This window comes from Bombyx mandarina, chromosome 28, assembly GCF_030267445.1.
Source record: "Bombyx mandarina strain Sakado chromosome 28, ASM3026744v2".
Lineage (NCBI taxonomy): Eukaryota > Metazoa > Arthropoda > Insecta > Lepidoptera > Bombycidae > Bombyx > Bombyx mandarina.
This window is the reverse complement of record NC_143233.1, coordinates 10,281,544-10,299,649: the sequence shown is the minus strand read 5'-3', so window position 1 is coordinate 10,299,649 and position 18,106 is coordinate 10,281,544. Positions and strand designations below refer to the sequence as shown.

Sequence of the window (18,106 nt, the reverse complement as noted above, 5' to 3'; positions counted from 1 at the left end):
TCTCTCTTAAAGGTATACCTAGTACCTATATATACAAATGGAAATTAACCTTATAATTCGCAGTAGGCAGCGGCTTGGCTCTGCTCCTGGCATTGCTGAAGTCCATGGGCGACGGTAACCACTTACCATCAGGTGGGCCGTACGCTCGTCTGCCTACAAAGGCAATAAAAAAAAAGAAAAAAAAATTATTTTGTAAGCCTTTGAAAGAGCTGAAGTCTGTACTAGGTTCAAAGACTACTGATCTCCAGCCTCCCTCCTTCTTAAGATAGATTAGGTTAGGTTAAGTCGTGAACAGATGCTGCGGACTAGTGTTGAGAGATCATTAGGTGATATCATTTAAGGTCATTATGCGTGTGCACGCGCGCGCGTGTTTGTGTGTGTGTGTGTGTGTGTATGTGTGTGTGTGTATATGTGTGTGTGTGTATGTGTGTGTGTGTGTGCGCGTGTGCGTGTGTGTGTGTGCGTGTGCGTGTGTGTTTGTGTGTGAGTGAGTGTCTGCATCTATGCGTGTTTATTATTACTATTAGAAATATTATATTATGTATTTTTTTTGCATCGAACATGGTTATTGCCTATCATTTATGTACAAAGCAGTTATTGGTTTGCCTTTCAAGCGCCGATATTGTTAAAAGTCGCCCCAACGTTACTTCCACGATGACGGATCGTGTCGCAACAGCAACGCGTAGCATAGCAGTGCCTTCCCGCCCCCGTTGCACCAGATCAACATAGAATGGCGGTACCTACCCGCCCACGTGGCACCAGATTAATAACCACGATATGTTTGGTTTGCTAGCGGACCCCGAAGTGCGCTCGGTGCCGGAACCACGGCGTGGTGTCTGCACTGAAGGGGCACAAGCGGTACTGCCGGTGGCGCGACTGTGTGTGCGCCAAGTGCACACTTATAGCCGAGCGACAGCGCGTCATGGCCGCACAGGTGAGGATGCAACGTGCTCTAACAAATGTGTGTACTTCATATACCTACCTAAGCTAACCTGTAGCGCCAGATAACTGGTCTTTTAGTGCTTTTTTTTGTTTATTGCTTTAATGGGTGGACGAGCTTACAGCCCTGGGGTTTAGTGGTCACTGGAGCCTTTTTTTATTTTTTTATTGCTTAGATGGGTGGACGAGCTCACAGCCCACCTGGTGTTAAGTGGTTACTGGAGCCCATAGACATCCACAACGTAAATGCGCCACCCACCTTGAGATATAAGTTCTAAGGTCTCAGTATAGTTACAACGGCTGCCCCGCCTTTTAAACCGAAACTTGCTTCACGGCAGAAATAGTCAGGGTGGTGGTATCTACCCTGTGCGGATTCACAAGTGGTCCTACCACCAGTAATTACGCAAATTATAATTTTGCGGGTTTGATTTTTATTACACGATGCTATTCCTTCACCGTAAAAGTCAATCGTGAATATTTGTTGAGTACGTATTTCATTACAAAAATTGGTACCCGCCTGGGATTCGAACACCGGTGCATCGCTTCAACGCGAATGCACCAGACGTCTTGTCCTTTAGGCCATGACGACTTAACGGTCGCATGGTCGCAATGCCCTCAGCATGTCCGGTAGTAAGAGGTAGCTGGAGCCTTACCACGTGACGTTGAAATGTCTTGTAATCTCAACTGTATCCTAACATCTGTCCCGTCATCCAAAACCAGAATATATCGAGTGTTAAAAGGGGCCCGATCCTGCGGACCGAATGGTAAACAGTTGACGTCGCCCAAAATACGTCATTTCGGATCTTCCCGATCCACTAACGGTGCTTCTAGGTACCTCAAGCACCGGTCATCGTTCTCGTCGAACCCGTCGCTTCTGACGAAGAGCTCGGCGAGTAAATTAACCCACAGACACAGTCCACTGAGTTTCTCGCCGGATCTTCTCTGTGGTCGCGTTTCCGATCCGGTGGTAGATTCTGCGAAATAGAGTAGGGTTCGTTTTGGAATTGTCGTTGAAAGCGGGGGTCGGCTGTTGTTTGCGATAAATTGCGTGCATAGTACAACGCATTTGTAATGTAATATAAGCACCACTAGGTATTACTATAATACTTGCTACGGCGGCTACACCGTCAATTATTTTAAAAGTAACATTAATTGACCGTTGCTATCATGTTTTGTCTTCTGCTCCACCGATTGTGTGTGTGGGACGTGTTATCGATAACACTGTACTGAACTGAAATAATAGACCGCTATTATAATATTAATATTTCGGCTTCCATTAATCGCCAACCCTAAAGATATACATTCCAAATGAATATCCCAACAAAGATATCACAACTAAAAATCTATTCTAAAATGCATTTAACATTTTGCACGCAATGTATCAATGGCCATTTTGGGGGTTTATAGTCCCGAGGGAGCACGGTCGACCACCGTCAGCTCATGTTACGTGAAACCAATAGTTTCTTCAGGCCAGTAGGTCATTCTCGTTTTGGCGCAAGGAATAATCACTCTGTGTGTAGCATGCCATGCTCAAGATCCACCTGGTGTTGAGTGTTTACCGAAGCCCGTCGACATATCCAACGAAAATGCCATCACCCAACACGAGACATGAGTTCTAAGGTCTCAGTTTTACGGTACAACGGCTGCCCCGCTCTTTAAGCCGAAGCACATTGCGGTTTCATAGCAGAAATAGCCGGTGTGGCTCCGTGTGGACTTCCAAGACACCTTATCGTCAACTTCTTCGGCGCTTTCTTCATTACTGAAGGTCGTGTCCCTGAAACTTGACCGTAGCCTGTCTCGTGAGCTGTTTCCACCTCGTCCGGTCCTCGGCTTCTCGAATGGCGGTTGCGACTGGCAGACCAGTTAGGGCGGTTATTTGACCACACCAACGGCTAGGTGATCGGCCGCGGGGTCTCTTTCCAGTAATTAATTATCACCAATACCTAATTACGTATTTTTTTGCGGTCTTGATTTTAATGACACGATGTTATTTAGTACGCATTTCATTGGAATAACTGGTAGGTGCCTTTGGCATTCGAACGTTGGCTCAGTGGCATCGTTTGATACGAATGCAACACACGTTCTATTCTTAACGCCACGATGACTGAAAATAGACAATATTCGTGTACCTAAATATAGAATGCAATATCTATATATATAAAAATGAATTGCTGTTCGTTAGTCTCGCTAAAACTCGAGAACCGCTGGACCGATTTGGCTAATTTTGGTCTTGAATTATTTGTGGAAGTCCAGAGAAGGTTTAAAAAAAGTAGATAAATATGAAAATGCTCGGAATAAAATAAAAATAACAATTTTGTTTTCCCTTTAATGTGTCCCCCGTCGGACGGATTCCTTTTGTTTGTTTTAAGTTTATTTTATACCTAAGTTTAGGTCTTTTATTTATCGATTGAGGCACTACGAAGTCTGCCGGGTCAGCTAGTAAAATATAAAAATAAGTATAGCGAGTCTGCCTTACACGTAAAATACCAGGAAGGTCATTTGTCCGAAGGTTGCCCTCCGTCGCCAGCAAGCCCAAGAGGAGAACGAAGCCCGGGAGTTGAACCTACTATACGCGGGGCAGCCGTCCAGCGCGCCGCACCACTACGCCGATATGCCCGACGGATCACCAGGTTTGTGCTTTTAATAATTAATTCACTACAAAAATCTTTTGGAACTTATACTAATATTATAAAGCTGAAGAGTTTGTTTGCTTAAACGCGCTAATCTCAGGAACAACTGGTCCGATTTGAAAAATTTTTTCAGTGTTAGATAGCCCATTTATTGAGGAAGGCTATAGGCTATATAACATCACGGTAAAACCAATACAAGTGGAGCACCAATAAAGAATGTTTCAAAATAGGGGCTTAAATAGCTCCTTAACATTCTATAATTCAAAAATATTTTCACTTTCTACGTAAATGAAGTGGGGGTAAAATTTAATGTTATGCCAAAGTAATTATTTCACGCGGACGGAATCGCGGGCAAAAGCTAGTTGCTTAAATATATCACAAGTGATTTTATTTAAATTTTCGAAATTAGTCTAGATACTGTTCTAAGGTATATATCGGATATATTTTAACAAATTAGGTCTACGCTCAAACGACTATCTTGAACTATATAATATCTACCGAATGCTCAGTTGCTGCTATCAGCGCGCAGGGCTGCAGGATCTCTCCAAGCGGCCCTATAACACGCACTAGCCCATCATCAAAACATTAACATCATACCGTACCAACAATATCATACCGTAAATCTAATAAATAAATAGGTAGGTAAATATATAGGTAGGTACGCGCGTTATAACACTTACACTTACTTTCCTCAAAACATTTAAGTCGAACAAGAGGTCCCGCTGTAGTCGAAATTCGACTTTAATTAATTGGAATTGTATAATAAGTTTGTACACTATTATGATTGTATAATATTTTATACTTCTATAATCACAAATTTCGCCAAGGCTATACTATAAAAAATATTAATAAAGACAAACAATATTTAATCTCAATTTGACCACAGACGTCAAGAACAAAAGTTTGACAATAAATAGTAAGCATGCGTGTGTGCGTCAAATACACGGTATGTAGTGTGTGTAATGTTTTCTTTATTGATTTATTGTATCTTTTATGCATTATTTAAAAAATATATTAGCATTGTGCACTTCTTCTCTATATTCTCTACAAGTGTGAAGAATTTCATGCTCCTCCGTCCGCGCAATTTTCGTAAAAAGGGATATAAAGTTTTTCCTTCACGTATTAATATATACCTAGATAACACATCCGAGAGCTTGTCTATACTAATACATGTCTACAGTGGTTTTTACGGATGTTCCATTATAACTACCGAACCACGCATCCGATTGACTTGAAACTTGGTATCCATGTAGAAAATACATGTACTTAATGGATAGGCGAATATTTATATGAGTTTTGGACTCTCTACACCAGTTGCGGGGGCGTTAATGATGAGAATCTTTGTGGGGGTGAGAAATAATAATGTTAATTTTAAATGCCCAGCGAAGCGGACGGGTACAGCTAGTCGTTACTAAAATTACTTAATTCACATGTTATTTATGGAAGTGATCAGTCGAACGGATTAAGACCGCTTTCTGATGTTATCTTTCTGTCACTCAGATGTTATTTAACCTTCGAAGCAATTGCAAAACGTTGTGACATTTTATTCTGGCACTCGCAAAGATAATTTCTGTCTGTATCTCTCACGCATTGCTTGTTAGCAAATATTTTTTTTATTGCTCGTGTAGGCAGACGAGCATACGGCCCACCTGATGGTGAGTGGTTACCGTCGCCCATGGACCTCAGCAATGCCAGGGGCAGAGCTGTTTCAAATCGTATAATTATATTTTTTACTAAGGCTTCCTCGTGTACCTTGCGGTTAGCGCTTTAGCTCTTCGGGACCCAGTGCTGTGCAGTGAACCAATGATTTTGGATACATTTGTATTTATAAAGGAAATGCTCTTTTTTATATCAATCTGAAGTACCTATGCCTTGAATTATAAGTATTTAAATCATAAAGGTACAGAATATACTTCAGGAATCATTACAAATGTCAGAATGTGTTGAGTCTAATTAATTAAAATTATAATTTGCGTAATTAGGTACTTGTGGTAGGACCTCTTGTGAGTCCGCGCGGGTAGGTACCACCACCCTGCCTATTTCTGCCGTGAAGCAGTAATGCGTTTCGGTTTGAAGGGTGGGGCAGCCATTGTAACTATACTGAGATCTTAGAACGGAATCTCAAGGTGGTCACTTAACACCAGGTGGCCTGTGAGCTCGTCCACCCATCTAAGCAATAATAATAAAAAATGTCTTAGGCGAATTAGGGCGATCTAGTTTATTTTATTTTATTAGCCATGTAGGCAAACGGCCCACCTAATGGTGAATGGTTATCGTCGCTCATGGACGGTTGCTTACCGATGAGATAATAAAATATATATTGTAAGCTTCGAAAGTGCACGTGCCACATCAGGTGTTTCCCGAGCACTATGACATGTCCTTCTTCAAACGAGGCTTGTGGAGAGTATTAAGCGGTAGGCAGCGGTTTGGCTCTGCTCCTGGCGTTGCTGAAGTCCATGGGGGAAGGTAACCACTCACCATCAGGTGGGCCGTATGCTTGTCTGCCTAAAAGGGCAATAAAAAAAATTTAAGGCTTGCTTAACGACCCGTTTGTCAATGAGCCGTAATCTAAACTCGATTCACAAACAAACCGTGCTGGCCCGGCCATAACTTCCATTGGGTTTATTTGTGTCGCATTGCGCGCGATCTCGCGGCGGGCGCGATAACTCTTTCTCGTTTTTTTTCCGCCTTTTCAACTGGCCCCGTTGTTTGCAGCGACGCAGAGTGGCTACACTTAACACTGGCGGCTACTCCGCCGGTTAATTGGCCCGCGATTGCTCTGTTGTCGCCAAGATTAAATCGCGCGCTAAACCAGCGGCTCTCAACCGCAGTGTCGCGACACGATGCTTCGTCGCCCCTGTAGAGAGATTTAATAAATACGATATTTTTATCTAGGGTGATCTGAGGTATTGCATCTCTAGGATACAACTGTTCACTACATGTTAACTATGATTAATAGATGAATTGATATATACTTTAATAAATGTACCTAAACTGGCTTACCTTTTTTTTATTGCCCTTGTAGGCAGACGAGCATACAGCCCACCTGAGGGTAAGTGATTACCGTCGCCCATGGACTTCAGTAGTGCCAGGAGCAGAGCCAAGCCGCTGCCTACCGTTAAACCGTTACCTTCAGTTTAACTTACCAAAATTTAGTACGCAAGTATATAGGAATGTCGCGAACTTGTAAAAAGTATGTAAAGGCGTCGTTGGGTTAAAAAAGTTGAGAGCCGCTGTCTTAAATGTACAGCTATGAAAAATAAAACATGAGTCTTAACGGTAGTTTAATGAAATAATTTGACTATAAAGTATAAGTTAGCATAGAATAACTTAAATTTGATTAGGTTTAGTTAGAAAACTTTTCCTGATACAGTAATATTGACTTTGAGGTATTGTTTGAAATAATCTCGGATCTTCATTTAACGTACCTAAGTCTGTCCAGGACGATGCCATTGATAATTTTTCCCACACATCGCATCAGACTCTGGTATAAGCTTCCATCCAGGCTGTTTCCTGAGCGCCATCACACGACCTTGTTTGAATGAGGCTTGTAGAATGTCGATTGTGCCCGTGACATTGGCTGACCATCAGTGACAGTAGATCGCCATATGTTGGTTTAGCCTCGAAAGCTTAACAAAACTCGTTTTTTACCAAACAAACAACATATTCCCTTCTCTGTTGGTCTTCTCAGTTGGTGACGTGGTAATTCTGAATCCAATTATATTAAGATAACTCCAAAGAGCGAAGCATCTGTATATTAATACGTGAAGCAAAAACTTTGTATCCCTTTTTACGAAAATTGCGCGGACGGAGTAGCATGAAATTTCCCACACTTATAGAGAATATAGAGATGAAGTGCACAATGCTAATTTTTTTTAAAATAATGCATAAAAGATACAATACATCAATAAAGAAAACATTACACACACCACCATGTATTTGCCGCACACACGCATGCATACTATTTATTTATTGTCAAACTTTTGTTCTTGACGTCTGTGGTCAAATTGGGAATAGATTAAATATTGTTTGTCTTTATTATTATTTTTCTATAGTGTAGTGTTGGCGAAATTTGTGATTATAGAAGCATAATAGTCTTTGAAAATACAATCATGATAATGTACAAACTTATAATTTCAATTAATTATAGTCGAATTTCGACTACCGGGGGACCACTACTTTTTTAAATTGACGACACTCTCTCATTCTTCTAACTGCAAACTGACGCGGCGAAGTGGTGTGGGTTGTTTTGTTTTGTCAATTTCGTGCTCCTTCAAGTTCAAACGAGTCATAGCGGTGGCTTATTTTATTAACTCAGAACGTGCAAACATTGTGGAAAACAAAACAAATCCACATGACGTTGTTGCAGGGGATCTTCCAAAAAATCTCGGTAAACAACCACCACTTACTAAGTCTTTATTTTATTTCAATTGATTATAGTCTATTAAAATCAACTTCATTTCAATTCGTTCCACATTTTTTCAGGGATTTTATGATCTGGTAACTAAGACCTTTAAGGTCATGTCTTATTTTAATTTATATTCATAATTTTATGAAAAATGATAATATGAAATGAAATGAAGATGATTAATTTGAGACATTAATCAACTGGGATGAAATTAAATGAAATGAGGTGAGATGATATGGGATGAAATATAATCTCAGTAAAATGGTGGTCATTTACTGAGATTTTTTCAGTGGACTTTTTGGAGGATCCCGAGAAGCTACGTCCAGCGGCTTTGTTTCATTTTCCCACAATTGTGCACTTTCACAGATATTAAACAGTTAATAAACCACCGTTATTACACATTTAAACCTGAAGAAACACTAAATAGACAAAATAAAACAAATTACACAACTTCATTCCTCGCATTCCCGCCAAAAAGTCCTTTTCGTTCCACAAAATTCTTCATAAAACAGAATATACAAAAGATTAGGCTGTATGATGTGACCTTTCGCCTTTCCAATTGGAAAAATGAACTACTACTACTGTAATGTTGACATTGACATTTCATAGTTACTTGACGCAAAATCATTGAAATCATCGCGAGGATCATGTATATGACCGTCTCTACGACCCGCAAAGGCGTCATATTGAATTGTCCTTTAAGTTTAATTGCGTCTTTTTCCGCACGCGGCAAACAGAGCCATTGGGCCGCGCGCTCGTGTCACTTACCATCCAATAAAGAGTCGCCGTACAAAGCGCCCCGCAAGGCCCGGCCAACAGTAATATAAAGTAATAATGGAGTGTTACTGCACTCTGTATGTGCGGGATCGCATTCCGTCGCGCGGGGTGACGCCGCCTATAGCTGGGGCAAGGTTGCGGACCGAGACATAAGCGCCAGCGAGTTGTCTAACCTTCACAGAAAACATTCGCTTTCCAATATTTCAGACTCTTAGTTACGATTCTATTTTCAAAGACAATTATACATCTATAATCACAATTTTCGCCAAGACTACACTATAGAAAAATATTAATAAAGACAAATAATATTTAATCTATTCTCAATATGACCACAGACTTCAAGAACAAAAGTTTGACCATAAATAAATAGTATGCATACCTACGTATGTGCGTCAAATACATGGTAGTGTGTGTAATGTTTTTTTTATTGATTTAATGTATTTTTATGCATAATTTAAAAAAAATATTAACATTCTGCACTCCTTCTCTATATTCTCTATAAGTGTGGGAAATTCCATACTCCCCCGTCCGCGCAATTTTCGTAAAAAGGGATACAAAGTTTTTCCTTCACGTATTAATATATAGATAAGTACCTTTTGTAATTTTTACTGGTGGTAGGACCACTTGTGAGTCCGCGCGGATAGGTACCACCGCCCTGCCTATTTCTGCCGTGAAGCAGTAATGCGTTTCGGTTTGAAGGGTGGGGCAGCCGTTGTAACTATACTGAGACCTTAGAACTTGTATCTCAAGGTGGGTGGCGTATCTGCGTTGTAGATGTCTATGGGCTCCAGTAACTACTTAACACCAGGTGGGCTGTGAGCTCGTCCACACATCTAAGCAATAAATGAAAAAAATAATAATTAGAAAGTTTAATTTTGGCGGAGACTTTTCATAAATCCTATTATTGATTGTGTGGTAAAGTCAAGTTGAGCTTTTGAACGTGGGAATAATATGGTGATTTTTGATTTCTTTTCGTTCTCGTTGATATGAGGTTAATGCAGTCAGCGATTCTTTTTTACGATTTACATTTGTTTAATTTACATTGTTCTTCGAGAACCCGGCATTAAGAAGCATCTTTCGGCGCTTGTGCATGGGTGTATATTATCAGTTTTTGGGCATATCTCCAGGCGAGGAAGTGACTCCATAGAGCGCCTTGTCGTTCACGGCAAAATAGAAGAAGTGGAAGGTTGCCCGTGCAAGTCCAACCGACCAAGTCAAGTCGACAATTAGCGGTTGTTGTTTTCTTTTTTTGCTTAGGTGGATGGACTAGCTCACAGTCCACTTGGTGTTAAGTGGTGACTGGAGCCCATAGACATCTACAACGTAAAAGCGCCACCCGCCTTGAGATATAAGTTCTAAGATCTCAGTATAGTTACAATGGCTGCCCTACCCTCAGTATAGTTACAATGGCTGCCCTACCCTTCAGACCGAAACGCATTACTGCTTCACGACAGAAATAGGCAGGGCGGTGGTACCTACCCCCGCGGACTCACAAGAGGTCCTACCACCAGTAATGGTATTTGTGTATACAAATAATGTTTGCATGAGTGTACTAAGCCCGCCACAAACCGGGAGAAGTGGCGATTACTCGTGAGGTGCATCACATTTGCCCACAGCAATTATATTGAATGTCGATCACGACCGCTCTGACAAGAGTGATACGACAGGGTATACATTTGTTTCAATAATTTTGAAAACCGCTCCTCGCTTGTGCCTCACGGTGGAGGCAGACCTCGGAATGTACAGGGGCGCCTTATGAGCATCGCATAATGTCACAGCAATAAAGATATTGTATGAGCACGCGGTATCAAGACCAACAATTTGGAGCTTCAGAAACACTTCGCGTGTCAAATAATGGTTCAGTGGTGGTGGGGTACGGGGAGATACTCCCAGCCTTTCTGGTACTGCGAACAACGTCTCTATACACTACGTGCAGTGGAGACGCAAGCCGATGGCATTTACGTTATGATGTCTATGGATTCTTTTTTTCACGGCCCACCTGGTGTTAAGTGGTTATTGGAGCCCATGGACATCTACAACGTAAATGCCGCCCCCCACCTTGAGATACGAGTTGTAAGATCTTACTTTTAACAGTACAACGGCTTCACGGCAAAAATAGGCAGGGTGGTGGTGGTACCTACCCGTGCGGACTCACAAGACGTCGTACCACATTCCTGCAAAGGCTTGCTTAACTGGTTCAAAAATAAGTTTGTTTTCACGGAGCCATGACTGTATTAATTATTATTAGATACACTGACGTAGCTTTCTTAGGTAATGTAACTTTGTTTGGCTGCGAATTTCGTGCCGCCAAATTAATTACAGCTGTGCATTAACAACTCTTAGCTCCGGCAACGTTCACCCTCAAAACTGTGTAAGTTCTACATGCAACAAATACTTAAATGAAACGAGCAAGTCACTTCACAGTCGCGTGTTTTAAATTTGTTTGCAACACGAATATATAACCTCAAATGAATGGGGCACTCACTTTGACATTTGCTCCGTATAACGCGACCGAACAAAGAAGTCACTCTGAATGTTTAATTTCAACCCGCCGGTTAGATTATACACAATTTAGTCGGGTTAATTGAGAGGTTGTAAAACTCTTTTTGCACCCCTTTGATTCGTAAGGGGAGCTTACCACGGTTGTACAATCGTCAGTTGGTTTACAGTTTTGTGGTATTCAAGTAATTTACTACAGGATACCATAGGAACACAGGCGGTAGAAATAGTTTTCAATGTTCGATCTCAGAATTGTATTTATGCATCTATATTTAGGTATTGGAGGTTATTGAACCACGTCACAAAGTTAGCGGATGTCTGTTCTTACCGCGGAGTGCTTAGGGTTTGTAGGGTTTTAGGCTTTTTCTAATTGTCAGCAAACTGTTAACTCGACAAATGAATGCAGTTTAATAAAAAAAGCACAATAAGGGCAAACGTTCTATATGGAGGATTGACGTAGACTGATCTAATGCTGAGTTATCTGTTAGTTGATGTAGACTACTGAGCAAGCCGCGCCGGGCATTGTCCCTTACAGAACGCCTTTTTTATTGCTTAGATAAATGGACGAACTCACAGCCCACCTGGTTTAAGTGGTTACTGGAGCCCCTAGAAATCGACAACGTAATTGCGGCACCGACCTTAAGATATGAGCTCTAAGATCTCAGTATAGTTACAAAGGCTGCCCCACCCTATAAACCGAAACGCATTACTGCTTCACGGCAGAAATAGGCAGGGTGGTGGTACCTACCCGCCCAGACTCACAAGAGGTTCTAGCACCAGTATTTACGCAAATTATAATTTTGCGGATTTGATTTTTATTACACGAAGTTATTCCTTCATCGTGGAAGTCAATCGTGAACATTTGTTGAGTACGTATTTCATTAGAAAAATTGGTACCCGCCTGCGGGATTCGACAACTGGTGCATCGCTACATACGAATGCACCTTTTTGGTCACTGTCCTCGTCGAACGCGTCGCTTGCGATGAAGGGCTCGACGAGCGAACTAACCCATAGACACAACCCACTGAGTTTCTCGCCGGTTCTTCTCAGTGGGTCGCGTTTCCGATCCGGTGGTAGATTCTGCGAAGCACGGCTCTTGCTAGGGTCAGTGTTAGCAACTCTCCGGTTTGAGCCCCGCGAGCTCACCTACAAACGTTAGGGCGAAGCTGATATAGCCTCTCAAGGCTATCAGCATAGGTAGGAAAAAAAAACGAATGCACCGGACGTCTTATCCTTTAGGCCACGACGACTTGAAGTCGTTGTGAACTAGACCTACAGTCGACCGTCAGTCAGTGCAAATTCATCAGCTTTAAATATTGAACCGCGAATAACGATTGAATGCCATGAATTTAAGCGATCTTCCCTTGTCGTTTCACCCTCAGAGGGTGCGAAGAATCGGGGAAAAATTAATTAAACGATAGATATTAATTGATTTATTGTTCAAACGATTTATGACGAGAGTCATGAGTTGACCGGGGAAGGTGGCCGTGGGTCTGGAGCTGGTTAGTTAGTCATCGGTGTCAGGGCGGCGGTACTAACCCGGGCGGGTTTGTACAATGCCTATAGCCACTAATTACCGTCAATTATATTTTTTGCGTTTTTTGATTTTTATTATAGAACGATTATTTGAAATTCATTAGAATTTTTTTTTACCTGTCAGCGGGATTCGAACACCGGCACTATGGCTTCGCTCGATACCAATGTACCGGACGCCTAATCCTTTAGACCAGGACAATTCAATACCCAAATTACATTCTACTTCTATAACCGGCCTATTCTGCTCCCTAGTTCTGAGACAGTACATATTGTATTTTCACATGTCTATGATATTTTATGTGTGGGTCAGTTAAGCAATGGAACAATTTTTTTTGGGTTTTTCGAACAATATTTCCTATATCCCTATAAATGGAAACCCGTTCGAGCTAGGGACGCCATCACACCCCCTCGTTGACACACCGTCTATTGTGCACAGTTTTGGATCAAACATTTGTTGGTAATTCGATATGAGTGACATTTGGTCAAATTGTTTGACGAATTTGTGGGATTTCTTCGAAAGAGTCTGCTAGAGTTTTTGTTGTCGGTAAGTGACGCTCGCTCTAGGACCTGAGGAGTTGCAATCTTAGTGGTGGTCTACTGACTTCCAATGAGGAACGTCGCATCGCACCCGGACTGCCGTGTTTACCCGAGCGGGCTCCGATGGAAGTTAGGTATACATTTACTTTTACATCGTCACTGTTGTTGATGAATGTCTCTGGCCTTGAAGTTTGTGACACACTCAGGAGCGATATATACTGATGATTTGAGTTAAATGAAGCTGATTTCAGACTACACTATACTCTATAGTATAGCAGCCTATATTTAGATTTTTTTAAGAGATTTTATGACCTGGTAACTGAGACCTTTAAGTCATCTTTTATTTTAATTTATATTATTAATATTTTTATGAAAAATGATATGATGGAGTCCAATGAAATGAAGATGATTAATTTGAGACACTAATCAACTGGGATGAAATTAAATGAAATGAATTGAGATGATATGGGTTGAAAATTAAATATAATCTCAGTAAAATGGTAGTCATTTACTAAGATTTTTTCAGTGGACTTTTTGGAGGATCCCGAGAAGTTACGTCTAGCCAGCGGCTTTGTTTCATTTTCCCACATTTGTGCACTTTCACAGACATTAAACAGTTAATAAACCACCGTTATTACACATTTAAACCCGAAGAAACACTAAATAGACAAAATAAAACAAATCACACAACTTCACTCCACGTGTTCCCGCCAAAAAGTCCCTATATTTAGACAATAATAGTAGGTACAGCACAGTACAGTGTGAACGTGTCCATAACAATGTATGGTGCGTGATATTGTTGTGCTATGTTTTTTTTTTATAGCTTAGATGGGTGGACGAGCTCACAGCCCACCTTGTGTTAAGTGGTTGCTGGAACGCATAGATATCTACAACGTAAATGCGCCACCCACCTTGAGATATAAGTTCTAAGGTCTCAGTACAGTTATAACGGCTGCCCCACCCTTCATACCGAAACGCATTACTGCTTCACGGTAGAAAAAGGCAGAGTGGTGGTACCTACCCGTGCGGACTCACAAGAGGTCCTACTACTAGTAATGAAATGAGTAAAAAAATGAGCTATATATTATAGCGTAGTCTGAAAGCGGCTTGACTGTGTGAGTTACTTTAATGTTGGTGTGACTCCAATATTCTAAGGTCCGCGACATGAAGACAAAGCATCCTCAGACCGGTCCGTAATTACAAGGCGCGTGTCACTGGGGTTTCCAAAGAAGGCACCATTAAGCATCTTATATTTGACTGTCAAAACTTCTTGCTTGACAGATTAGTATTGGCTAAAGAACTCAGTGATGGGAAAATTAAGTCCGATTCTTCATCACGCCCGCCGCCACTTGCAGAGTTATTAAAAGACATAAACACTTATAAACCGATACATAAATATATTAAAAATTTGTAAAAAATAATGAATATTAAAATGAAATAATATTTTTTTTTGTGTATCTCAGGAATGTGGACAAGATAGGACTATGATAACAAATTACATTATTATTTTAGCAACGTTTCGGTCTTTTATTAGACCTTCATCAGGCATCTGAAAATTACACATAATTGATAACCAACAATACAAAAAACAACAATTGTCGACACTACCATATTTACCATAATATGAATTTAAATAATCACTATCCTACACTGCGCAATTGCCTTAGACATCAGAAAATAACACAAATCTACAAAGCCGCTAAATCAGTTAATTACTATTTTTGATTTGGGAAACAAAGCCAACACGTGTTGGTTAACAATTATGTGTAATTTTCAGATGCCTGATGAAGGTCTAATAAAAGACCGAAACGTTGCTAAAATAATAATGTAATTTGTTATGATAGTCCTATCTTGTCCACATTCCTGAGATACACAAAAAAATATTTTATAATAATTATGGACGACAATATTGATAATATTAAAGTAAAATGATAATGCAGTTTTCATTAAAATTAAAATAAGACTTGACCTAAAAGTCTTAGTTACCAGGTCATAAAATACCTTTAAAAAAAAATCAGCGTCACTGTCAGATGAAATGGCGCGTAATTCACAAACAGATAAATCAATAAATACAAAATCGTAACCACAACAAACTAGCGAGCGGCCGCCCGGCCGCCACTCGAGCGCAGCTTAAAGCGACCCTCCCCTTCGCACTCGCATCAAACAACTATCTCTGTCTCGGTCCAGAACCGATACCATTTATATTTGAAGTGGCACTTACATTATATACCGATCCTGTTCTCTTGTGCACAAAGTACGTATACTCTATCTCACGTCCACTCGAGGTCAGCGGATGCAACGTGGATATTCATTGTAAATGGTTTTTAATGAGTACACGTCCATTTTGAAAAGGGTTGAAAAGTTTTTTTTTTTCGTTTTAGATCTGATGTTTTCCGGCTTTTCAACTGTTTTGGAGTTTACAAGTTCTTTTCTTTGAGTCGATAGCAAAGGGATCGGCTTACTAAATGTTCATATTTGTATTTAAATAGCCACGGATTTGTTTGTGGTAAAAAAAATTTAAAGCCAGGGGTTTTCATCAATGAACTTTTATATTTCATTTCATGAAAGGATTTTGTTAGATAGATGGACATTCAGTTTAACTGTTTTAGACTGACAGTTCGCCTGGTGATAAACTGATAATGGAGTCCATGCTCATTATCGTGATTGTCGACCATCACTTAGAACAAATTAGCTAATGATACACAGAAATACATCTACAGTGCGTTTTCCGAGATATTTTCTGCCACAAACCTTCCGGCTTTGGGACGAGTTTCCATACCTAAGTGCTTTGACATAACCTTCTTCAGAGACATATCCTTCAATCTTGCGAAGAGTACTCCACGGTAGGCAGCGGCTGACTTTGCTTCTGGCTTTGCTGTCGATACCGACGATAACCACTACCATCAGGTGGGTTGCTCGTATGCCCGTCGGCCTGTAAGGGCCATAAAAAAGGGAGAGTAAAAATATTATCTGTGGTTATTTCGTACACAATTTATTATTTCTCGAGTGGCCCGAGTGGCCTGCATCCAAATAAACTTCACGTCTTTCTGTAAATTGATATAATTGCGTTTAAAAAAAAAACATTCAATAATACTTGAACAGTGAAAGAGAGAGAAAAAAACCGAATTCTAAACAAGCACTCGTGAAGGACATGTTATTGAAACCTTTTCAAGGAAACATCGGATTATCGGCAGATAAATTCTAACCTTATTTTAACTTTCCTTTAAGTTGCAATTCAGTTGGATATTAAATAGAAAGAAAAACACAAAACTCTAAACGAATATCAAAGCAATTTATACTCTAACCCATACATTTAAGAGTCATTTCAGTAAACACACAAATTTCGATTATAGATCACATGTTGCAATCTAATATAGGCTGTATATCAATTATGGTAAAGGTGATATTTATATGCACTGTCAGTTGAAGTGTCCTCCAATTTTAAGGGTAAGTTTAATGTTTGAGTAATCGACGAACGCCCGAGGATGTGTGCGTTTGATATCAAATAGTATATTCTATTGCAAGACTATTTGCGGTTAAGTGGGTCGTCTATTCGATTCGGGTAAAAATGTATCAGGCTTAGCGGCGTAACGCGTTCCTTGCGATCGAAGTCTGAGATTCGAGCCATTTTAATTTAACAACGGATGTGCTGTTTTATTTTGCTTATGTTGGTGGACGAGCCCGGGAGCTCGTGGTGGCTGGTGTTAAGTGGTTACCGGAGCCCATAGACATCTACAACGTAAATGCCGCCACCTACCTTGAGATATAAGTTCTAAGGTCTCAGGTATAGCTACAACGGCTGCCCCACCCTTCAAACTGAAACGCATTACTGCTTCATGGCAGAAATAGGCAGGGTAGTGGTATCTACCCGCGCGAACTCACAAGAGGTCCTACCACCAGTAAACCTTTGCTAGTGCGTGGACAGCAGCAACACTAATTACGATACGATACTCACTTAGGATCCTGTGGTCGATATCGGGTCGCATATCTTGGACAGTAATCATGAAACTTGCCCACTTCTAGCGAGAAAGACGCAATTGAGCTTAGCTTCAGTGATGGGAGCAGTTTTCGGATCCCCGTCTTCATTACGCTATTCATTTTTTTTATTGCCCTGTAAGCAGACGAGCATACGGCCATCACCTGATGGTGAGTGGTTACCGTCGCCCATGGACTTCAGCAATGCCAGGGGCAGAGCCAAGCCGCTGCCTACCAACCTGCTTCATACAGGATCTTTCGTAAATTTAAGAAAATCAAGCCGCGGTAGTATACCTACTAACGTTAAACATCAGTAACTTTATACTGTAGCACCGCGCCAACTATGCCAATAAAATGCCAACGGCGCCCTTAAAGAACCCCATTACGAATCTTCCCTTTTATATCCGAGTGTAAGTGATACACGGAGGCACTTCACAGTATTCTTAACTTGTTTTTATTATTTTTTTTATTAAACTTTTTCCCTTGTTTTTTGATTGATTAAATCTAGCGAGCGGTGTCAGGTTGATAAGTATATTCCGGGACCGAATACGGCTTCTGTTTGTTTTGAGATTTTTAAATGTTAAAGAGAACTTACAATAGGACGGAAGCGAACTGACGATGCTCATTGTACCGACGTGGCTTATAAAGTAATTTGTTTTTTAACCAAGATCCAAAGATGTTTGATTTCTATTAGTGATCTAAAACCTCAAGTCGTTTGTTTTTTCACACAAATATGATGGTAATTTCAATTATTTTTTTCGCGTGGTCGGGAGGATATCCTCATGGATACCCAAGGGCCCGGGCC

The 18,106-nt window shown here is 40.7% G+C and overlaps 1 protein-coding gene across 2 annotated transcripts in view; it reads left to right on the top strand.

The window, feature by feature from the left end:
- Positions 1 to 18,106, top strand: part of dmrt99B (doublesex-Mab related 99B) — a 48,985-nt gene that overhangs the window by 6,287 nt on the left and 24,592 nt on the right. Inside the window, exons 2-3 of one of the 2 annotated variants that reach the window (XM_028179601.2) lie at positions 794 to 961; positions 3,449 to 3,569. In XM_028179601.2, the coding sequence (XP_028035402.2) occupies positions 794 to 961; positions 3,449 to 3,569 (289 nt within the window). The remainder of the gene's footprint in view (positions 1 to 793; positions 962 to 3,448; positions 3,570 to 18,106) is intronic. The other variant, XM_089739131.1, reaches the window with a different exon arrangement.